This window comes from Sarcophilus harrisii, chromosome 3, assembly GCF_902635505.1.
Source record: "Sarcophilus harrisii chromosome 3, mSarHar1.11, whole genome shotgun sequence".
Classification (NCBI taxonomy): Eukaryota; Metazoa; Chordata; class Mammalia; order Dasyuromorphia; family Dasyuridae; genus Sarcophilus; species Sarcophilus harrisii.
In genome coordinates this window covers 501,723,598-501,749,336 of record NC_045428.1, presented here as the reverse complement: position 1 = coordinate 501,749,336, position 25,739 = coordinate 501,723,598, and the positions used below count along the sequence as shown (strand labels likewise).

Here is a 25,739-nt window from a genome sequence, read left to right as displayed (position 1 = left end):
TACTTCATTTGTCCTTCCTTCAATAGGACCCTCATGAGAAGCTGGTTTCCCTGAGGGAGTTTACAAGAAGGAGTTATTTCTTTTTTTTTTTTTTAATTTAATAGCCTTTATTTACAGAATATATGCATGGGTAACTTTACAGCATTAACAATTGCCAAACCTCTTGTTCCAATTTTTCACCTCTTACCCCCCCACCCCCTCCCCTAGATGGCAGGATGACCAGTAGATGTTAAATATATTAAAATATAAATTAGATACACAATAAGTATACATGACCAAACCGTTATTTTGCTGTACAAAAAGAATCAGACTCTGAAATATTGTACAATTAGCTTGTGAAGGAAATCAAAAATGCAGGTGGGCATAAATATAGGGATTGGGAATTCAATGTAATGGTTTTTAGTCATCTCCCAGAGTTCTTTTTCTGGGTATAGCTAGTTCAGTTCATTACTGCTCCATTAGAAATGATTTGGTTGATCTCGTTGCTGAGGATGGCCTGATCCATCAGAACTGGTCATCATCTAGTATTGTTGTTGAAGTATATAATGATCTCCTGGTCCTGCTCATTTCACTCAGCATCAGTTCGTGTAAGTCTCTCCAGGCCTTTCTGAAATCATCCTGTTGGTCATTTCTTACAGAACAGTAATATTCCATAATTTTCATATACCACAATTTATTCAGCCATTCTCCAACTGATGGACATCCATTCAGTTTCCAGTTTCTAGCCACTACAAAAAGGGCTGCCACAAACATTCGTGCACATACAGGTCCCTTTCCCTTCTTTATAATCTCTTTGGGATATAATCCCAGTAGTAACACTGCTGGATCAAAGGGTATGCACAGTTTGATAACTTTTTGAGCATAGTTCCAAACTACTCTCCAAAATGGTTGGACCCGTTCACAACTCCACCAACAATGCATCAATGTCCCAGTTTTCCCGCATCCCCTCCAACAATCATCATTATTTTTTCCTGTCATCTTTGCCAATCTGACAGGCGTGTAGTGGTATCTTAGAGTTGTCTTAATTTGCATTTCTCTGATTAATAATGACTTGGAGCATCTTTTCATATGACTAGAAATAGTTTCAATTTCTTCATCTGAGAATTGTCTGTTCATATCCTTTGACCATTTTTCAATTGGAGAATGGCTTGATTTTTTATAAATTAGAGTTAATTCTCTATATATTTTGGAAATGAGGCCTTTATCAGAACCTTTGACTGTAAAAATATTTTCCCAGTTTATTGCAAGAAGGAGTTATTTCTGAACTGTGCTCATAGGGCTATAGACCATTGGAAAGAGCTCAAGAATTGAAGAGAAAATGTACTTTCTTCATTTTCTTGGAAAGATGGAGGAACAGGGGTGTGGAATGTTGCAGATGCTATCAAATATGGTCACTGTAACCATGGGTTTTGCTTAATTATTTTTCTACATTACAAGGAAAGACATTCTATGCAGGGCTGGGTATAGCTGGAATTGACAATGATATAAGGACCAAAGTCTACAATAAGATTTTATTTTTAAAAAAAAAAGAGGAAAGAAAATGAAAGCACGTAGAAAAAAAATCTATTCATAGTTCCCACATTTACTAGACTACCCTGACCATCCAGACCAGTGTCTTTCCAACAGAATTCTATCTTGGATCCCAGAAGAATGACTGAACTTTGCATCAGAGAGCTAGGGTCAGACTTTTGTAATAATTCACATATCTGTAGGCCGTGAAGTTTTATAACTCTATGAGGTAACTAATAGAGATATTAATTATTCCATTTTCCAGAGAAGGAAACTGAAGTTCAGAGATGGGAAGGATTTTTACCAGGGGTTTCCTTGTCCTTAAATAGATGATAGAGTCAGGACCAAATCCCAGATTTGTCCCAGGGACCAGGGCTCTTTCCATCACCCTATACCAGTGAATACTAACCATTTGAGGCACCATCTGCCCCCCACTCCAACAAATATTGAGCATGTGTGCCCATAAAAGAATTACAGGATTGTAAAATTTAGGGCTGGGAAGGACTTTTAAGACAATCTAATCCAATGCATCCATTTTGCGGATGAGGAGACTGAGAGGTCAAGTGTCTTGCTTCATGGCACACAGGCATGAATAGCAGAGGTGGAAGAGTCCTTGTCTCCAGGCCTGAGCTGGGCTGGGAAAATTCTTCCTGGTATCACACGTAGTCCCTCCCGTGCCCTGGTAAGTCTGAACATGGGAAAGGGGGCTTCTCCCCCAAGCTGAAGCCTCTGGTGTCTCCTGTGCCCCTATAAAGGACCTCCTGAAACACACGCCCGAGGAACATCCTGACCGGCCATTCCTGATCGATGCCCATCGGAACATCAAGCAAGTGGCTGAGAAAATTAACAAGGGCATGAAGAATGCAGAAGAGGTGGAGAGACATGCCCGAGTGCTCCTGGAGATCGAGGCCCACATCGAGGGCATGGAAGACGTACGGGGGACCTGGGGAACGGGAGGAAGAGGGGATGAAGGCGGGCCCTGACAGGACTCCAGGGAGGGCATGAGAAACTCTGGGGTAGGGGATGGGCAGGCCCAACCCTCATGATGTGACCCTGGGACCCAGGGACCTTTGGGATGGACCTTGGGGGGAATGGGGTATCCAGAAAGAAAAGAAGAGCCAGATGAAAACTTTCACTCCAGGAAGTTCCCTCAACCTTTTATTGATTCCCAAATCATTTACTCAATACATATCCTGAATTCAGTAATAGAAAAATCACAAATTAAATAAAACACAATCCCTGCTCTCCATTCTTTTAATACACTAAAGGAGATAGAATATATCAATAAGTTATAATATGTTACATAATACATATAATAACATAATATAGTATATCATAACATTATAATATCAGCAAGCTTATTTTACATAATCCAAGTTATGCTATGTTATGACTTTTCAATACCATGTGTAATTGGTGCACTTGTGCAATTCTTGAATGAATGAACAAATAATTAACAAAATATTTATTAAGTGTTTACTTTGTATAAAGCATTGTACTAAGCTCTGGGGTTTCAGCTAGATCTTGATTAGTGAGAATAATGGATCTTGGAATATGTTCATATATATTTGAATTTGTCCTATTCAAAGTTAAAATTATGTGAAATTGGTCTCATGCTATTGGAAATATATAGTGTACATTTGAATAATCAGAACACAGATTAACTATTCACACTAATCAGTACTTAGTTTAGCAGCCCTGTTTCCATTTCTGTGGGGATAACAACATATATAGGAAGTTTCATCTCCAAAGGACCTTTGGTCCTTTCCATATGTAGTAGTGTATATTCCAAAACAATAGTATGTATTGGCAAAACAGATGATGATGCTTCCTAAGAGCCATTTCCACTAATAAAACCATAGCCATTTTTTGATATAGTCCTATTTGACAACACTAAGGATCTGGGTGACCAGAATTTTCCTGGGTCACCTGCACTGATGGTTGACACTCCTCATCTCCACAAATGCTGTCCCTCTCTACTATTCTCTCCTTCTCTTCTTCTTCTTCTTCTTCTTCTTCTTCTTCTTCTTCTTCTTCTTCTTCTTCTTCTTCTTCTTCTTCTTCTTCTTCTTCTTCTTCTTCTTCTTCTTCTTCTTCTTCTTCTTCTTCTTCTCCTCCTCCTCCTCCTCCTCCTCCTCCTCCTCTTCCTCTTCCTCCTCCTCCTCCTCCTCCTCCTCCTCCTCCTCCTCCTCCTCCTCCTCCTCCTCCTCTTCCTCCTCCTCCTCCTCCTCCTTCTCCTTCTCCTCCCTCCTCCTCCTTCTTCTCTCTCTCTCTCGCTCCCCCTTTCTCTCTCTCTCTCTCTTCTCTTTCTGTCTCTGCCTCTATGACTATCCTTTAAAATTACTCAGTAGTATTTTATTTTTCCAATTACATATAAAGATAATTTTCAACATTCATTTTTGTAAGCTTTTGAGTTCCATATTTTTTCTCCCTCCATCTCTTACCTCCCCCTCTCCCCGAGATAGCAAGCCATCTGATATAAGTTATACTTTGGACTATTCCCTAAAACAGGGGTGGGGAACATCCAGTCCACAGGCCATATAAGCTCTGTGAAATCATTTGCTAAGGCTATTGTAGGTGATTTGGGGCTAGGTACAATAACTTCCTACTGTTTGAGTTCTACATTAGTAATTATATATGGCCCATGAATGATGTTATAAATATCCAAATGGCCCTTGGCAGAAAAAAGATTCCCTCCCCCCTGCTCTAAAAGAGTCAGACACAACTAAAATGACTGAATAACAACAACATTGAAATTCCTTCTTGCAAATTTGCAATGGAAGCTCTTGGCAGCCATTCTTGTGCCTACCACATTTTTACCCATTGTCCTCTACAGCTCATGATGCAGCAACAACAAAAAATTATACAGGCTAGGTAACAATAATATAATATTAAAAAATTCAATTAATGATCATTCATCAGCTAGCTGTCACATATGTCTGTAGCCCAGCATGCAATAATACAAAATAAATCCTTGTGGATTGGAAAGCCCACATTAAGGCCAAAAGAGATGCACATTTTAGCCAAGAAACAGTCCCTGCCCTTTTAGGGCCTACTACCTAATGGGGGCAAAGACACAAACTCAGAAAACTGGAATCATAGAAGAAAAATGCAGCATTCCCCCACAATTCACTCATCCAGCAGGGAGATCAGGAAAGTCTTCCTGGAGGAAGAAGCATTTAATTTGAGTTTTAAAGGATGAGTAACAGTACAATTGATGATGAGGGAGATGGAAGGAATTCTAGACAGTCTTCTAGTTTTTAGAGATATTAAAATGAGATAAGCCTGGAAAAATAGAGGCAGCATCAGGTATAGAAAGCCTCAAATGCCAAGAACAAAAACCTGAACTTTATTCTGGAGGCAGTAGGTAGCCACAGACAGATTTTGAGCAGAGGAGAGTAAGCAGACTTGTGCAGATAGAATGAGGGAATCCCCTAACAATCACACTTCTTCACAGAATGGGATATGGAGGATGGGATCATGGGGTCATATAGAAATCCTAGGATCAAGGAACCAGAACTTCTGTCCTACCCTAGAAGCAAAGAAATGGGAATAAACTCACACTTGCCTCCTCAAAGTCACTTAAAACTGGTTGACTCTGGCACTAGGTACCTCTGACCTCTATTTCTTTTTGCCTACAGCTCCAGGCCCCACTGAGGAGATTCCTGAGGCAGGAGATGGTTGTGGAGGTGGTAAGATCCAGCTTAACTTCCCTCCCTCAAGCTTTCCCATTTTCCATTCATTCCCACCAAAGGGAGAAGGATTAGCCCCTATCACACCCAGATCTCATCCCCAGCTTCTCCTCCTTTATGAATGGAAAGCACAACCTTTTTATCTGCACACATGCTGTCAGTCCTGGACCCCAGCATCTCCCTCTGTCTTTCTTAATCTCCTTCCTGCCCGTTTCTATGCCTTGGGTTCTACCATAAGAAGTGGATTCTTTTGAAGGCTTTGGAGTTTTTAAAAGTCCTCATTAAAATATAGATATCCTTGGAAATGGGGACACTGTCATCTATTAATTCAATTCAACAAACTTTTAAAAAGTATCTTCTGTAGGCAGTTCTTATGTTCAACACCTGGAGAGATATAGAAATGAGAGAATTAAACAGTCTCCTGCCCTTTTAAGATCTTAGAGTGTTTGAGCGCATTAACAATCATTCATTAAATGGCCACTGTATGCCCAACCCATTGCTGGAAAAGGTAAAGATGCTTTGGTCTTTGGAGGGCATAAATTCTGGCAAATGCCAAAGGCCTGAGTCTGTGCCTTTGCATAGTTCCTCCCTTATTTTCAAGTTTGAGCTTTTCCTCTCAGTAAAAATGGGGGATTTAAGGTTTCTTCCAAGAGTAACATCCTTACAGTTAGGTAATATAGGAAAAGTAGGGCTATTCGGGATGGAGGAAAGAGAAAAAAAGAACCAAAGAAGGGGTGAGTGTGGATAAAATAACTGATTTATAATAAGGAAGAGATATTGCTTAGTGAACCTGGAGTGAAGAATAATAAATTCAAATTCTGCTTCATAGATTTTAGCTGTGTGATCCTGGACTTCAGTTTCTTTCTCTGTAAAAAAAGAGATAATAATAATATCTCCCAAGGTTGTAAGGATCAAATGACATATTTGAAAAAGAGCACTTTGTAAACCTTAAAGGAATTTGTAAACGTGGGTTATTATTATTAATAATTACATTAGTATAGAGCACTAATATTTGCATGATGTTCTACAAATATGATTTTATTTGATTCTCACAACAATCCTAAGAGATAAGGTAAGTGGTATTAATTTTACAGATGAGGAAATGAGTCAGTTTTAAATGAGCTCACCAGAGTCACAGACTCAGTAAGTTTCTAAAGCCATATTTGAACTCAGATCTTCCCACCTCAAAACCCAGGACTCTTCCATCCAGCTGCCTCTAGTTAATTCTTAGTATCTGAAGGACTCTCATGGGAAAAGACAAAGCAGACTCATGCTGTATGACCCCAAAGGCACCTTGGGGAGAAGTCAGATCAGGGCAAATTTGGGCTCAGGGACAAGGAAGACCAACTGGTTTCTAAGGTCCCTTATAGCTCTGAGTCCTAAAACTTTCTAATAGTTAGGACTGTCCATAATGCAACAGGGAGGGAGAGCACTCCATGTCATGATTCAGGTGGGGACTGGAGGAGGGCCAGCAATGATAATACCTGATCTTCAGCTAGTACCTCAAATGGGTACCTTATTTTGTAGTCTGAAGCCCCTTTCATAAACATTATACACTCACATACTTTTAGGGCTGAAAGAGCCCCTAAAAACAAACCATTCCAACCTCTCCATTTTTTACAGCTGAGCAATGGAGGAGAGGGGGGCCAGATGATGTCCAGAGTCACCTACAGCCCAAAGCCAGGACTCTTCTATTCCATTATTCTTTGCTGAACCTAATGCCACTCCTTTGTCCCTCCTAACTAGTTAGGGAGGCAGGGGTTATCATAGGGGAGGGTGCTGAAACTCAGAGGGGAAATGGGCTAGTTTGAGGCTACAGCACAAGATGGTGACTCAGCTGGGGGAAGATTCTCAATCTTCTCTCTCTAGGTTTAGGGTCCTTCCCACTGTACTGTCTCTCATGACTCCTCTCCCTTGGGAGCCAAGCCTGAACTCTGTCTCCCTCTTCTGCAGAAAGCTGTTGGTGGCAAGAAGGACAGATCCCTCTTCCTCTTCAGTGACCTCCTGGTCTGTACCACCCTGAAGCGGAAATCCGGCTCCCTGCGGAGAAGTTCCATGAGTCTGTAAGTAATGGGGGAGACTTGGGGCAGGGACAGGGGCAAGACTCCGCCAACCCAGGCCAGAGCTCTCAGGCCAAGATCACCCCCCCACCCCACCCCATCTGTCCTGTTTTTTCTGCCTTCTTCCTCTGGGATCTGGGATTCTGGGAATTATTCATTCATTTTTTCAACAAGTATTTATTAAACTCATTAGCCCTATTTTCAAGGATACCTTAATCCAAGAATTATTCACTATTGAAGTGCATAGACCAAGGGATAAATAGATAGATAGATTTCAGGGAGTCCATGAACTTAAATGAAAAAAAAATACATCTTTATTCTCCACTGATTAAAGTTTCTCATTTCCTTAAATTATCTTAAAATATGATTCTAAGAGGGATCCAAAGAGACCCAAACAGAACCTCTGCTCAGAGGGAAGGACAAAAACTTTTGAACTATAATATGAGAAAGAACCAAGGGCAAAGGAAGATTTTAGGTCAAGAACAGAGTAAGGGGGAAAGGGAGAGATCACTTTCATTGCAGTGCCGAGGGAAGGCTTCATGGAAGAGGTAGCATTGAAAGAAGGAGAGTTTTAATCTTGAGCTAAATATGTGAAGGGGAACCCATTCCTGTACCCCAGGATTTCAGACTGTCTTCTAGTTTCTGTTGGTCTAATTCTCGGGCCCTTTCCAGTTTCCCTGTCTCTCCTGGGGGAATAATGAAGAGTAATCTGGCCTAAGAGTCCACAAATCAGGTTTCTAGCCCCAATTCTTCCATAAACCCTCTGTGTTACTTAAGAAAGGTCCCAATTTCTTTCTGGGCCTCATTTTTCCTATCTGTAAATGAAGGTATGAAGACATCATTCTAAAAGTCCCTTCTAGCTCTAACATCTATTTTCCAACACCCTTTCCACCTCTGACTTTCTTTGAGTCAGATCTGAGCTGATGCTGGATACTCTGTCCTTCTGGCCCCATCACTTATTCAGACCTTCTCTCTGCAGCTATACGGCCGCCAGTGTCATTGACATAGCCAGCAAGTACAAGCTATTGTGGAAACTGCCCCTGGAGGATGCAGACATCATCAAAGGTATAGTGAGAGTCTGGAGATATCCTGGTCAGAGGGGGAGGCACAGCCCGGACCCTTAGGGCCCCCCCCCCAGGAACCCCACAGAGTAATTCATTCAATAAATCCATGTATAGTGAATCTACTGGGGAGAAAAACCGCATGCAAAAGCTAGGGTAACCATTGGTATTGCTCCACAGGGCTGTGTAGTAAGACTTCTATCCAGAAAACTTTCCTACACTACTGAGAATGTTTGTACTAGATACCCTCCAGGTCAAGACTCTAGGAGTCTGTGTTTCTAAAAGTCTCCAATCTGAATTCTTTCTTCCTAAGATCCTACATTCTAGGTACTGGGCTGAATAAAGTTCTGGGCATGGAGTCAAGAAGACCTGAATCCAGATATGACTTCTTACTTACCAGCTGGGTGAAACTAGGCAAATCACTTCATCTCTCTGTGCCTCAGTTTCCTCATCTGGTGTAAAATGAGGGTAATAATAGCACCTACCTCCCAAGGTTGTGGTGAGGCTATAAGATACTATGTGCAAACATTAAAACACAAATAGAAATGTTATTAATTGTATGTTTCTAAAATTATACATTTTAAGATTCAAATTGAAAACATCTAAGATTCTAAGTTTTATACTTCTAAATAGGGAGGGAACTCCTGCTGGCTCCTGATTTCCTGTGTTTAAATGTTCATTCAGTGAGTTCCTTTAACCTTGGAAATTGACAAAATACTACAAATCAGGGCTTGATTTATTGTATTGTTGATTATCTCCACTTAAGAGAGTAATGGGGAAAGGGTTAAGAATGCAGATTAAACTTAAAAATATGTCTTGCAGAATTACATCCTTCCCCCACCCCCAGTCTATTATTGAACATTTATCAGCACAGTGCTGCTAAAGATCTGTTAGTTATATATTGATAAGATTCAGCATTCCAAGTTTCTAAATTATTTGCACAAAGTCTAAGATTTTAAATTGTATCACTTCCAAAAGAGTTCCAAGATATGAACAATTTGAAGTTGACTTTTCAGATGCTTCATATAACATTCTAAATTGCTTAATTATAAAAGTCTACATTCTAAGATTCTGAATTTAGTACAAGTTTTATATTTCAGAATTCTAAATTATATAATTCAAAGAGTCTAAATTCAAGGATTCCAAATGGCATTCTTCTAAGATTTTGCATTCTAAGAGTCTAATCTGAATATTCTGATTCTGTGTTCCAGTATTTTAAACTGGCTATTTCTAAGATTCTAAATTATATAAATCTCAGACTTTACATTCTATCATTCTAAATTGTATACTTCGAGAATTGTAAATTTTGTATTTCTAAGATTCTACATTCTAAAAAGCTAAATTTTATACTTTTAAAAATTTACATGTTACAGATTTTTAATATTGTACATTCTAATATTCTCTATTAAGTATTCTAAAATGTACATTTCTCAGATTTACTTTTTAAGATTCTAATTTGAATTCTATGGGTCTACCTTGTAATGTTCTACACTGAATACTTCTAAGATTCTATATTTTAATATTTGTTTATTTACTTATAACATGCATTCTAATAGTATAAACTCTAAGATTCCAAATTATATATTTCTAATATTTTGCATCTTAAAATTCTAAATTGAATACTAAGATTTTGTATCTTAGGATTCTAATTTTCTATATTTTGAGATAGTAAGCAGTATTTTTCTTACACTCTACTTTGTAATATTCTAATTGGTTTCTTCTAATATGCTAAATATTTTACTTGTAAAGTTCTTCATTTTGAGATACTAAATTGAATACCTCTTAGATTCTATCTAAATTGTATATACTTCTTATATTCTACACTGTATTATTCTAAATTATTTACTTCTTAGATTATGTATCCTAAAATTTTAAATTAATTCTAATATTAAAATTTTAATATCTCTAAGACTCTGCATTCTAAGTTTTAATTGAATACTTCTTAGATTCTACATAGTAAGAGTGATATACTTTTAAGATCTGCATATCCTTCTAAATTTCTGCATTCTAATATTTTAAATTGCATACTTCTAAGATCCATTATTCTAAAATTTAAAATTACTTCTAAGATTCTGTGTTCTATAAATCTAAATTGAATCCTCAGACTTTGAATTGAATGCTTTAAAGTTTCTACATTATAAGAAGCTAAATTATATAATTCTAAGATTCTTAATTGTATGCTTCTATATTTTTCCATTCTAAGAATCAGGGGTTGGAAAACTACTGGCAGCCTATTTTTGTACAGCCAGCAAGGCAAGCTAACAATGGTTTTTAATCTTTGAATAAAGTTTTATTGTATTTTAAAATGTAAAAAAAAAAAAAAAATTCTTAACTTGCTGGCAGTACAAAAACAGGCAGCAGGCCAGAAGTCAACCAATCTTACTCTAAACTGTTTACTTCTAAGATTTTAAATTATAAGATTTAAAACTGAATATTTCTAAAATTCTACATTCTATAAATTACATATTTGTTACATTCTAAGATAAGCTATATTCCTCTGAGATTTTGCCTTCTAATATTCTAAATTGAATACTTCTATGATGACAAATTGTTCTAATATTCTATATTATAGAATTCAGCATTCTAAGATTTTATATTAAATCCCTTAAGATTCTAAATTGTATCTGTCTAAATTTTACATTCTAATATTCAAAATGTCATACTTTAGAGACGCTGCATTCTATATTCTAAATTGAATATTTCTAAGATTGTTATATAATATTCTAAGATTATATGTTATATAAATTCTAAGATTCTAATGTATCTAAATTTTTGGATTCTAAAATCCTAAACTTTTTACTTCTAAGATTCTGCAGTCTAAGATACAAAATTGAATACTTCTATGATACCAAATTTTATGATCCTAAAATTCTACTTTCCATGAATCTAAATCATATAGTTTAATGATTTGAACTATCATATAGTTTAAAGGATTTGCCTTCTAAAATTGTAAATTGTATACTTCTAAATTACTGCATTCTAAGATTCCAAAGATTCCAAGATTTTAAATTTAGTACTTCTGCACTGTAAGATTTTGAATTGAATATTTCTAGTATTCTCAATAATATATTTCTAAGAATCTGCATTCTAAGATTCTAAATTGTTTACACTTAAGATTCTATGTATTACGATACTAAATTGAATCCTTCCAAGATTTATAATTAAACCTTTCTAAGCTTCTACATTCTACAACTCAAAATTTTGAATTCTAAACTGCTTCTAAAAATCTTCATTCTACAAGTCTAAATTGAATATATCTTTGAAATCTATTATTCTTAAAATTATATTTACAAAATTCTATATTCTAAGACTCATGATTGAGTGCTTCTAAGGTTTTAAATGTAATTCTTCTAAGTTTTTGCCTCCTAAGATTTAAATGTATTCTTTGCAGATCTTACATTCTAAGCTTCTAAATTATTTATTTGTAACAGCCTCCAAGCTGGCAATTTAAATTATGTACTCTAAGATTATATATATTTTTTAATGTTTTTACTTCCACCATCCTGTATTCTATGAATCTTAATTGAATACTTCTAAGATTCTACATTCTCAGATTCTAAATTATTTTTATTTATGCATATATATATATATCTAAAACTACATTTTAAGATTTTAAATAATCTTTTTCTGAATTTTAATAGAACTTTTGAAGATTCTAAATTGTTTACTTCTAAGTTTCTGCAACCTAGAATTCTTAAATGAATACTTCTAGTCTACCTTGTAATGTTCTACACTGAATACTTCTAAGATTCTATATTTTAATATTTGTTTATTTACTTATAACATGCATTCTAATAGTATAAACTCTAAGATTCCAAATTATATATTTCTAATATTTTGCATCTTAAAATTCTAAATTGAATACTAAGATTTTGTATCTTAGGATTCTAATTTTCTATATTTTGAGATAGTAAGCAGTATTTTTCTTACACTCTACTTTGTAATATTCTAATTGGTTTCTTCTAATATGCTAAATATTTTACTTGTAAAGTTCTTCATTTTGAGATACTAAATTGAATACCTCTTAGATTCTATCTAAATTGTATATACTTCTTATATTCTACACTGTATTATTCTAAATTATTTACTTCTTAGATTATGTATCCTAAAATTTTAAATTAATTCTAATATTAAAATTTTAATATCTCTAAGACTCTGCATTCTAAGTTTTAATTGAATACTTCTTAGATTCTACATAGTAAGAGTGATATACTTTTAAGATCTGCATATCCTTCTAAATTTCTGCATTCTAATATTTTAAATTGCATACTTCTAAGATCCATTATTCTAAAATTTAAAATTACTTCTAAGATTCTGTGTTCTATAAATCTAAATTGAATCCTCAGACTTTGAATTGAATGCTTTAAAGTTTCTACATTATAAGAAGCTAAATTATATAATTCTAAGATTCTTAATTGTATGCTTCTATATTTTTCCATTCTAAGAATCAGGGGTTGGAAAACTACTGGCAGCCTATTTTTGTACAGCCAGCAAGGCAAGCTAACAATGGTTTTTAATCTTTGAATAAAGTTTTATTGTATTTTAAAATGTAAAAAAAAAAAAAAAATTCTTAACTTGCTGGCAGTACAAAAACAGGCAGCAGGCCAGAAGTCAACCAATCTTACTCTAAACTGTTTACTTCTAAGATTTTAAATTATAAGATTTAAAACTGAATATTTCTAAAATTCTACATTCTATAAATTACATATTTGTTACATTCTAAGATAAGCTATATTCCTCTGAGATTTTGCCTTCTAATATTCTAAATTGAATACTTCTATGATGACAAATTGTTCTAATATTCTATATTATAGAATTCAGCATTCTAAGATTTTATATTAAATCCCTTAAGATTCTAAATTGTATCTGTCTAAATTTTACATTCTAATATTCAAAATGTCATACTTTAGAGACGCTGCATTCTATATTCTAAATTGAATATTTCTAAGATTGTTATATAATATTCTAAGATTATATGTTATATAAATTCTAAGATTCTAATGTATCTAAATTTTTGGATTCTAAAATCCTAAACTTTTTACTTCTAAGATTCTGCAGTCTAAGATACAAAATTGAATACTTCTATGATACCAAATTTTATGATCCTAAAATTCTACTTTCCATGAATCTAAATCATATAGTTTAATGATTTGAACTATCATATAGTTTAAAGGATTTGCCTTCTAAAATTGTAAATTGTATACTTCTAAATTACTGCATTCTAAGATTCCAAAGATTCCAAGATTTTAAATTTAGTACTTCTGCACTGTAAGATTTTGAATTGAATATTTCTAGTATTCTCAATAATATATTTCTAAGAATCTGCATTCTAAGATTCTAAATTGTTTACACTTAAGATTCTATGTATTACGATACTAAATTGAATCCTTCCAAGATTTATAATTAAACCTTTCTAAGCTTCTACATTCTACAACTCAAAATTTTGAATTCTAAACTGCTTCTAAAAATCTTCATTCTACAAGTCTAAATTGAATATATCTTTGAAATCTATTATTCTTAAAATTATATTTACAAAATTCTATATTCTAAGACTCATGATTGAGTGCTTCTAAGGTTTTAAATGTAATTCTTCTAAGTTTTTGCCTCCTAAGATTTAAATGTATTCTTTGCAGATCTTACATTCTAAGCTTCTAAATTATTTATTTGTAACAGCCTCCAAGCTGGCAATTTAAATTATGTACTCTAAGATTATATATATTTTTTAATGTTTTTACTTCCACCATCCTGTATTCTATGAATCTTAATTGAATACTTCTAAGATTCTACATTCTCAGATTCTAAATTATTTTTATTTATGCATATATATATATATCTAAAACTACATTTTAAGATTTTAAATAATCTTTTTCTGAATTTTAATAGAACTTTTGAAGATTCTAAATTGTTTACTTCTAAGTTTCTGCAACCTAGAATTCTTAAATGAATACTTCTATTAATCTGAATTATATATTTCTAAGATTCCATATTTTAGTATTCTGCATTTTATGATTCTTAACTGAATACATCTAAGAACTTGCATTCTATAATTCTAAATTTTAAAAATATCTCCTGAACTTCTTTAGTCTCTAAGTCTAAATCTATTGTTTCTAAGTTTCTGCATTCTAGTATTCTAAATGAAATGCTTCTTACATTTTTTTTAATTGAATTTTTTTAAGAAGCTGCATTGGAAGATTCTAAATTGAGTCCTTCCAAGAATCATAATGGAATCCTTCCAAGTATTTACATTCTAAGATGGTGATTCCTATATTCTTAAGAGTCTGTTTTTTTATCTCTAAAATATTTTATTTGGTTAGAATTGAATTTAATTACTTAGAATTGAATAATCCTAAAATTCTGCATTCTGATATCCTCCATCAGATACTGCCAAGATGCTAAACTGTATAATTCTAAGCATCTATATGCTAAGCTTATAAATAATATACTCTAAGATTCCACATTTTAAGTCACTAAATTTTATACTTAACAGATTTAACATTGTAAGAATATAAATTGAAACTTCTAAGAGTCTAGATTATGTACTACCAAGATTTCACATGCTAATATTCTAAGTTTTATACTTCTAAGATTCTGAATTCTGGGACTCTAAATTGTGTCCTGAAGTGTTTTTTTTTATTTGAGATTCTAAATTGAATACTCAGATTCTACTTTCTAAGATTAAAAATATTTTGCTTTAAAGTTTCTACTTTTCAGATTTTAATTTTATATTCCTGTGGTTCTGCATTGTAAAAATCTTAATGACCATTCTAAGATGCTAAATTATTGAGTTCTAAGATTATGTAATCTAATATTATAAATTGAATCCTTTTAAGATATATAATTGAACTGTTCTACAATTTTATATTTTGATATGCAAATTTCTGTATCCTGTGATTGTTTACCTCTAAGTTGTTTCTTCTGTGATTCTAAATATACTTCTAAGAGCCTTCATTCTAAGATTTTTAAATTGCATGCTTCAAAGAGTTTAAATTTTAAATTTCCATTTGTATATTTTTAAATCCTACATTTTAAAAACTATTAATTTCATACTTCAATGAAATCTTAACTATATACTCTTAAGATTCTGCATTCTGTGATTCTTAATTGAATATTCCTAAGATTCTGCATGTAGTGTTTGAAAATAGTATGTAGCTAAAATTATGCATCCTAAGACTCTAGATTGAATATTTACACTATTTATATTCTATAATTCTAAATCAAATACTCAAAAATTCTATATCTCAAGATCCTAAATTTTATACTTCTATGGTTCTACAGTCTAAAAAAACTAATAGTGTATTTTGAATTGAATTGAATACTTCTAAGATTCTAAATGCTAAAATTTGAAATTAAACGTCTAATTTTTTTTTTTTTTTGCATTATGAGACTAAACTTTTCACTTCTAATATTCTATGGTCAAAGATCTAAATGAATACTTCTATGAATTTATATTGCATAGTTCTAAGATTCTTAATTTAGTACTTCTAAAATTCTGCATTTTATGATTCTAAATTGCACAAATCCATGTTTCTTTATTCCACTAGTCTAAATTGCATACTTTTAAAATTTTAAATGGTATACCCTCAGATATTACCTTTCAATATTCTAAATTGAATATTTCTGAGATTCTTTACTCTCGGATTCTAAATTCTAAATTTAGTACATATTCAATACAATCTTTATTCCAAGATTCTGGATTGAATTCTTCTAAAATTCATAACTATACCCTTAGAGTCTAAAACTCGGAATTTTGCATTCTTGTTTTCCAAATTGTTTACTTCTAAGATAATCCATTCTTCAAATGTTAAGTTGCAACTTCTAAGAACGTAAATTATTTACTTCATAGACTCTAAATTCTAAGTTGTATATTTCTTAGACTCTACATACTAGGATTATAAATTTTATACTCTAAGCTTTTATATTCAAAGATTTTGCATTCTAAGAATCTTAATTGTATACTTTTAAGATTCTGCATCCTATGGTTCTTACTTGAATATTTCTAAAATTTTATATTCCATTATTTTAAAATACAATTAAGATTCTGCATTCTGAAATCCTAAAAATTTGGATACTTCCTAGTCTTTACATTCTAATGTTCTAAATTAAATACTTCTAAATATTTAATGCAAAAATTCTAAATTGTATACTCTAAAATTCTATATTTGAAGATTCTAAACTAAATACTTCTAAAATTTTGCATTCTAAAATTTGTAATTCAATACATCTAAGATTCTAAATTGTGTATTAAAATCTATATTTTAAGATTTTAAATTTTACATTAAGAGAATTCTACATTCTGTTTAATATAATTGCATGCTTTTAAGATTCTATATTCTATGATTCTAAAGCATCCGAGATTCTTCATTCTAAGATTTTTACATGAATATTTCTATGATTCTAAATCCTTATTTCTAAGATTCTATTTCTCATAATCTAAATTGAATATTTATCACATTGAATACTTATTAAATTATAAATTGAATTCTTTAAAAAGTCTATATCATAAGCTTTAAAATTGTATACTTCTCTGATATTGCATTCTAAGATTCTAAATTGAATACTTCTATGAATCTAAATTATATAATTCTAAGATTCTGTTTTCTAAGCATCTTAGAAGTATACAATTAAGAGTGTTATAATACAGAATGATAATAGCATAATATTTAGAATAATAAAATGTAGTCATCTTAGACATACATTTTAGAATTTAACATTTTAATGTTTGAATTGTATACAATTAAGAATCATAGAATAGGTTCTAAAATTCTACATTTTAAAGTATAAATTTAATACTTCTAAGATTTTAAATTATATATTTCTATGATTTTATATTTTCAGTTTCTTGATTTTAAGATTCTATATTGAGTTCTAAGCATCTGCATTTGAAAATTCCAAATACATAACTTCTTAAGCCTCCCTTCTAACATTCTAAATTAAATCTTTCCAAGATTCATAATTGTATCCTTCTAATATTTCTAAGATTCAAAATTCTGCATTCTCTACTTCTAAGTTGTTTACGTCAAAGATTATTTTACAAGTCTAAATTGAACATTTCTAAAATAAAATACTGTGTACTTCTCAGACCCTACTTTCTAAAATTCTAAATTGAATATTTCTATGACTCTTCCTGCTAATTTTTTGTATTGTATAAGATTCTACATTTCTTAGATCACAATTTTTCCATGAGTCTGTATTCTATGAATCTTAATTGCATACTTCTAAGATTTATAATCTAAGAGTTTCATTGAAATGCTTCTAAGATACTGCATTCTATGATTCTAAAATTATACTTTGAAGATTTACATTCTGAGATTCTAAATTGTATACTTCCAAGATTCTTCATTCTAAAATTCTTAATTATATGCACTAAGATTGAACATTTTATTATTCTAAATATTATAGTATTAAGATTCTGTATTTTAACAATCTTAATTATATACTTCCAAGTTTCTTCAGCCTAAGATTCTAAATTGAATAGTTCTAAGATGCTTCATTCTACAGATCTAAACTGAATACTTCTAATATTCTAAATTGTATACTTTTCACACTCAACATTCTACAATTCTAAGTTGTTTACTTCTCTATATGGTAAAACTATGTGCTAAGAATCTGAATTGTATGCCTTAAAAGTCTAGACTTCAAAATTCTAAGTTTTATCCTTCTACAATTCTGCATTTTAAGAATCTTCATTATACAGTTCTAAGATTCTTAATTAAATACTTCTGAGATTCTACTGGCTATTCTAAACTGTATTCATTGAAGATTCTACATTCTAACATTTTAAATTGCATTTTCTAAGATCTTAAATTATATATTATGAATTGTATTCTTCTCTTCTAAATTGTATACTACTAAGATTCTTCCTTCTAATGTCCTTAATTGAATAATTCTAAGAAAGGGTCTGCATTCTAAGATTCTTAATTGATCAGGGATAAGATTCTGCATCCTATTATTCTAGATTATATATTTCTAAGATTCTAAATTCTCAGAATCTGTACTCTCAGATTCTAATTTTCATACTTCTAAGAATCTACCTTCTAAGAGTCTAAATTATTAAATTTAGGATTCTGCATTGTAACATTCAAAACTGAGTCTTTCCAACCTTATCATTTAATCCTTTTAAGATTCTACAGGATAAAATTCAAAATTGTACTTCTCAGATTCTGTTATTCATTTATAAGATTCTTGATTTCATAAGTCTAAATTGAGTACTTCTAAGATTCAAAATCATATACTTCTTAGATTTTATCTTTTAGTTCTTGATTGTATACTTTCAGTATTTTCATTCTAAGATACTACCTCCTAAAATTCAAAATGCTACTTCTCAGATTCTAAATTGTCTAAGAATCTTCATTCTACGTGTCTAAATTGAGTATTTCTAAGATTTCAAATAGTATACTTCTTAAATTCCACATTCTAATTCTTGGTTGTCTACTTTTATGAGTTTTCATCCTAAGACTCTAAATTGAATTCTTATAAGGTTCAGCATTCTAAAATTCTAAATTTAACACTTCACAGAACCTAAATTGTATATTTTAAAAATTGTACTTGCTAAGATTCTAAATTGTCCACTCCTTGTCTTCTTTCATACCATGACTAATATGGAAATATGTTTTACATAATCACACATGTATAACCTATACACATTTCTTACTGTCTTGGGAAGCAGAGAAATGGAGAGAATTTGGAACTCTCTTTTTAAAATTTTTAAATTTAAATTTTAAATTTTTATATGTTTAAAATGGTCTTAACATGTAATTGGGGAAAAACATTATTTTAAGAGAACTCTGATAAAAAAAAAAAGGCACATTTATAAGATTCTACATTTTATACTTCTAAGATTCTTTGTTGAATAGTTTTAAGATTCTGGATTCCAAAGTTCTAAATTGTATATCTCTATATTCTAGGATCCTAAATTTCATGTTTCTATCATTCTGCTAAGAATATTAATTGTATGTCTCTAAGATTCTACTTTCTCAGATTCTGCATTCTAAGATTCTAAGTTCCAAGATTTTTCATTTTAATAATCTAAATTAAATACTTTTAAGATGGTAAACTACATTCTTCTTTGACCTCACTTTTAAATGTTCCACATTGACTATGGATTCTTTATTTTCAGATTCTGCATTCTAATGCTCTAAACTCTATAAGTATTCTAGTAGTACCCTAAGGAATACTTTAAAGACTGTGTTCTAAGATTCATAATTGAACCCTACAATTCTACATTCTAAAATTCAAAATTCTACATTTCTATATTCTAAATTATTCTAAGATAATTCATTTTATATTTATAAGTTGAATACTTTAAATTGAATATTTCTCAGCCATTATGTTTTAAGAATCTTAATTGCATATTTCTAAGAGTCTGCATTATATAAATCCTAATCAAATACTTCTCTGATTATAAATTGAATAATTATCTTTTTCTATATTCTAAGATTCAAAATTGTATACATCTAAGATTTGGCAGCATAAAATTCTTAGTTGAACACATCTACATTTCTGCATTCTATGATCATAATTGCTTATTTCTAAGATTCTGCAAAGAAAATTCTAAATGTATCTATAAATATCTATATCTATATAAATATCTATCTATATATATGTATACTGAATTTTACACTTCTGACATTTTTACATTTTAAGATTACAAATTTTATTATTCTATATTCTAAGAATACTAATTGTATGCTTCTAAATTTCAGTATTCTAAGATTATGAATCAGGGCAGGTAGATGGTGCAGTGCATAGAGCACAAGCTCTAAAGTCAAGAGGACCTGAATTCAAATGTGACCTTAGACATTTAACACTTCCTAGTTGTGTGATCCTGGGAAAGTCACTTAACCCCAGTTGCCTCAGGGGAAAAAAAAATTACAAGTTGAATACCAATAAGATTCTAAATTGTATATGCTAAAACTTTACTTTTTAACATTCTAAATTTTTTATTTCTATGATTTTTTCATTCCAAGAATCTTAATTTGAAAAGATTTTTAATTGACTACCTCTAATATGGTAATTTGGATACTTCTATGATTCTACATTCTAAAATTCAAAATTGCGTATTTCTAAGATTCTCAAGTTAAAATGCCAAGATTTCTTCTTTCTTCATTTTACAAGTCTATATTGAATACATTTAAGATTCGGTATATTAATATTCTAGATTGGTCCACGACTTAACAACATTTTAATTGAATGTTTCTAAGAGTTTAAATACTAAAATTCTAAATTATGGACTCTGATTCCACATTTTAAAATTCTAAAGTTTCTATTTCCATTTCTACATTCTAAGATATTTTATATTTCTTAGATTCTGCATTCTATGCATCTACATTAAATCCTAAGATCATAAATCATATATTCTCAGATTCCACATACTAAAATTCTAAATTATATATGCCTAAAAATCTATATTTTCAATTCTAAATTTTGTTCATCTACAATTCTGCATTCTATGTATCTTAATTATAACCTAAGATTCTGCCTTCTAACATTCTAAATTGAATACTTCTAAGATTCTAAATTAAATTCTTCTAACATTTTAATTCCATATTTCTCAGATCCTAGATGTTAAGATTCAAGATTGTAAGCTTCTAAACTTCTACATTTTTAGAGTCTAAATTTTGTGCTTCTATGATTTGACATTGTTATAATCTTAATTTTATACTTCTTAGCTTAAGAAATTTGATTCTCAGGCTTTTTGCTTCTTTGCTTCTACATTCTAATATTCCAAATTGAATACATCTGTCTTTCAAGATTCTAAATTGAACTTCTAGAACTCTATATTACACAGTTCTAAGATTCTACCTTCTAAAGTATAAATTGTAACCTTTGCAGATTCTACATTCTAACAATCTAAATTGTATCTTAAGACTCTATTCTTTAACATTCTAAATTGTATCTTAAGATTCTTCTAAAATTTTGAATTCCAAGTTTCTAAAATATATACTAAGATTCTCAATTGGATTAATATTTTACCTTATAAGATTCGATATAGAATATTTTTATGATTCAGCATTCTAAGTTTCTCTCTTCTATAGTTTAAAATTTGGTAATTCTAGAAAAGGCTTTCAAAAAGACAGGAATTCTGAACCAGGATCACCAGATGGTCACAAACTAGACTGCCACATGCTGATCTGACTAGCTGTTCTCTCCCTTGGGTCCCTGCCCCCTTTTTTATCCTATCTATGACTAATCTTCCTGATATTTCCTGTCCCACTTTCTCCCTCCCCAAGGAGCATCCCATGCTACCAACCGGGAGAGTGTCCAGAAAGCCATCAGCCACTTGGATGAAGATCTGAACACCCTGGGCCAGATCAGCAAGCTCTCTGAGAGCCTCAGTTTCCCCCATCAGGTAAGACCTCCCTAGGCACTCTTTTGAATTTCTTGTCCTAGCTTCTCCTCCAGTCCAAGTCCTAGGCAGCTGGTGATGGGTCATCAGGTCCTTTATACAGTCCTCCTGGTCTGAGAGCGGAGATGAAGTCCATTTGTCTTAGGGAGCCCCCAGAATCAGAGGGTCCCTGTGTCTAGGGAGCTTCAAGATTGAGTCAAAGACATGGCCCCTTAAGAGAAGCCTGTGAGGGGAAGTGATCTTTGCTTTAGGGACCCCCCCACCCACACTCTCAGGGGATAATATAACTCCTGTTTCCAGAGAGCCCCAGGTTTAAAGACAAAACAGCCTTCTTTTCTCTGGAGAAGCTTGTGATCTGAGGGCAGAAGCATGGGAGCCCTGCCTTAAAGGGGATACAGGGCAGATGCAAAGATCAGGTCAGTGTGAGAGAGAATTGAGTAGTAAATCCTGGAGCTTAGGACGGACAGTATGGCATGCAAGAAAGGGGCTGGATCCTGAAGAATAGGGTGAGGATGGCAGGGGAAGGGAGGAAGAGATTTTTGAAAGCAAAACTCTATGGACTTAAAGGCAGCACTGAAGCTGGCAAGAGCAAGACCCGCACCCTAGCAAAGGATGGGGTCTGGGTGGGGCCAGAAGGACTGGAGTGAGAACTGAAATCTCACCTGCTTTGCAGAGCCTCGATGATGTCATCAAGGAGCTCACAGCCGCTGCCCACCGGGACCTGGCTGAGAAGCAGGCCCTGTGCTACACCCTCTCCTTTCCGCCCAACAAGGTGGAACTGTCTGCCACGCGGCCCGAGGGCACTGATACCTTCATCTTTGAATTCCCTCACCCGGACGCCAGGGTCGGTTTTGAGCAAGCCTTCGATGAAGCTAAGCGGAAACTCGGTGAGTGCACTGACTCAGCTCCAGTCCAGTCCCAAGCCAGCCAGAGGCACTTCCTTGCACCATGATGTGGTGCAGAGATACATGGGCCAAGAATCAGGAGGGCTGGGCTGACATCATCACTTATTAACTGGGTGACCTGAGGCAAGTCCTTTCCCCAGCCGGGGCCTCAGGTCTGAGGAAGGGGCTGGACCAGATGAAGGTCTCCCCCACTCTGTCCTTAATACTTAGTCCTCCCAGCCTTCTGGGATCATAGATATTTAAAGCTTAGGTTTTGGAGATCTAGTTGAGGATTTCAGGAGGTCAGGAACACTGGAATTTTTATTATTGTGATAACTGATAACTCTATTTCAGTATATTTGGTCTCCATTGTAATCCTGTATATTTTATTTTATACACTTTATAGAACAACTAATCAGCATTTATATAGTGCTTTAAAGCACTTTATTTTGTGCAATATTTGTGAAATGTGGTTAAAAACTTTTAAAAGCTTAAAAGCACTATATTTTATATTTATATTTTAAAATTTTTCAAATAAAAATTATATTTAAATATTTTAAATACTTATATTTAAAAGCTTAAAAGCACTATATTTTATATTTATATTTAAATGTTTTAAAATACTTATATTTAAAAGCTTTTTAAAACTTAAAAGTACACAAGTTTACAAATATTACACAAAATATTTTCCAAATCTTATCTCATTTGATTCTCACAACAAGCCTGTAAGGCAAATGTTAATATTCTTCTCCATTTTACACTAAAGGAGATGAGGTTAAATGGCATATCTGGGTTTACAACAGCTAGTTTGTTGCCTTCTTCATCTTCAACGAGAGAAAGAGAAAACAAGTATTAATGAGCACCTACTATGTGCCAGATACTGTGCTAAGTGGTTTACAAAAGGCCTCTCATTTGAGCACTCTGCCTAGCCACTTGCCTGCCCTGGATAATCCTCATTATTTCTCACCCCAGCTTCTATGCATTTACTCATCTATCTCCATCTCTGTTCATTTTAGCTTCCAGCAAAAACTGTCTGGACCCAGAATTCCTTAAAGCCATCCCCATCATGAAAACCCGAAGTGGTATGCAGGTAAGAGTAGGCCTGGGGGTCTTTTCCCTGAGGGATCCAACCCTCTGAAGCATCCTCAAATCCCCTTCTCTGTTCTGCTGACCTATCCTCAGGCAGGGGCGAGCTCTCATTTCTGAGGCTCCAGGCTCCCATCTCCAAGATCAGAGGACCTCCTCTCCTACTATCCCTTCTCTAGGAGCTTCACCTTCCGCCATCTCCTCTTCTTCCTATCCCAAAAATAATAGGAATCTCTCAGGTTAAGAAAGGAGAAGTTCAAATTCAGGAATAATAAACTGTTGATGAACAGTTTTTTGAACAATGCACATTAAAAAATTTTACTTCACTCATTTATTCAATAACCATTTATTAACTGCCTACTATAGGCCAGGCTCTGTGCTATAAGTGCTGGGGATACACAAAAAGAAGCAAAACTTAGTCCCCACCCTTGAGGAATTCACAGTACAACAAGGGAGAAAACAAGCAAACAAATATGTACAAACAAGCTACGTACAAGAAAACTGGGAAATAAAAGAGGGAGGTGTTAGAGTTAAGAGGAGCTGGAAAAGGCTTCCTGGAGAAGAGGGAATTTTAGCTGGACTTGAAGGGAGCCATACTGGAAGGCTCCCAAGTTTACTTATGTAGAATTCTCTAACTAAAATTCATTCATTCATTTTAAAAGCATTTGTTAAGTGTCTGCTATGAGTTAGGCCCTAGAGACATCAAGATAACAATAAAATAACCCCTGCCCTCAAGAAATTCTAGTGGGGAAAAACAATATAGACACCAAAAAAATATATAAAATATTTATAAAGTAAATGCAAGCTAATTGTGTGTGTGTGTGTGTGTGTGTGTGTGTATGTGTGTGTGTGTGTGTGTGTGTGTGTGTGTGTGTGTGTAGGACACTAGCTACTAGGGAAATCAGGTTAGGTCATATGTAGAAGGGGGTCCTTAAGGGGAGCCTTGAAGGGAACTAAGTGAAGAGAGAAGGCATTCCAGGAATAGAGACCCACCTTTGTAAAGGCATAGAGATGAGAGATGGAGGAATAAAGAGAAAGTGAGAGACTGTCAAGTAGGCCAGTAGCTAGAATATAAGATGGCTCAAGAGGGGTAATAAATATGAAATATATCTGGAAAGAGGGGCTGGAGTCAGATTATGATGAGCATTGAATACCAAAATGAGGAGCTGGTATTTTATTCTGGAGGCAAGAAGAAAGAGCAGTCATTAGAGCTTCTTCAGGTCCCTTGGAGCAGGCCCTGAGCCCCACCATGATGCCTCACCTCCAGTGCCCCCCAACAGATGTCCTCCCCTGTTCTGACTCCCTAGGTCAATTCTATAAAATCAGCTCATTGAGTGATGGGTGCTCCAGTCTATAAAACGCTAACAAAGCTAACAGACTCTGCGTTTGAGAGCTTCATTCTCTAATAGAGGGGGAGAGCACTTGTAACAATTAAAACTAGCTAACATTTGCATGGTATATTAAATGTGACAGAGTGGTACAGTGGAAAGAGGGTTGGATTGGGAATAAAGAGAGCCTGGGCTTCCCATGTAGCTGCCATTTTCTAATTATGTGACCTTAGACAAGCTACTTAAACTCTCTGTCATCAATGTCCTTAACTGTAAGATGAAGAGCTTGGGCTCAATGGCCTCTGACTGTGGAGGGCTTTGAATGGTGGAAGGGAATAAGCATTTATATAGTTCCAACTGTGTAACTAGGCACTGTGTTAATTAAGCATCTTGCAAATATTTTCTCATTTGATCCTCACAACAACCTTAAAGGTAGGAGCTGTTATTATTCCCATTTTACAGTTGAGGAAGCTGAGGCACTTGCCACACGTCACCCAGATAGTAAACGAGGCAGGATTTGAATTCAGGGGTTTTTAGACTCCAACCCCAGTGTTCTTTCCATGGAGCTACCTCGTGGCCTCAGCTAGACTCAGGGAACTGGATGCTCTCCTGTGGAGCATCCAAGACTGTCTTCATAGGAAAGAGAGATAGTCACACATTAGAAAGGTCACTTATTCCAGAGGTTAGGAAGAGTCATACACTTACGGAATGGAATGATTTAGAACCAGAAAAAAAAACCCTGAAAGCCAGGTATCTCAAAATTTCAGTGTTGGA

At 33.4% G+C, this 25,739-nt stretch overlaps 1 protein-coding gene across 2 annotated transcripts in view; it reads left to right on the top strand.

Annotated features, from left to right (window-relative positions):
* Positions 1–25,739, top strand: part of ARHGEF17 (Rho guanine nucleotide exchange factor 17) — a 145,882-nt gene that overhangs the window by 107,700 nt on the left and 12,443 nt on the right. The window contains exons 6-12 of one of the 2 annotated variants that reach the window (XM_031961463.1): positions 2,265–2,441; positions 5,151–5,198; positions 7,155–7,264; positions 8,241–8,326; positions 21,552–21,670; positions 22,341–22,554; positions 23,568–23,641. In XM_031961463.1, coding sequence (XP_031817323.1) covers positions 2,265–2,441; positions 5,151–5,198; positions 7,155–7,264; positions 8,241–8,326; positions 21,552–21,670; positions 22,341–22,554; positions 23,568–23,641 — 828 coding nt within the window. Of the gene's footprint in view, positions 1–2,264; positions 2,442–5,150; positions 5,202–7,154; positions 7,265–8,240; positions 8,327–21,551; positions 21,671–22,340; positions 22,555–23,567; positions 23,642–25,739 lie in introns of both variants that reach the window. The other variant, XM_031961462.1, reaches the window with a different exon arrangement.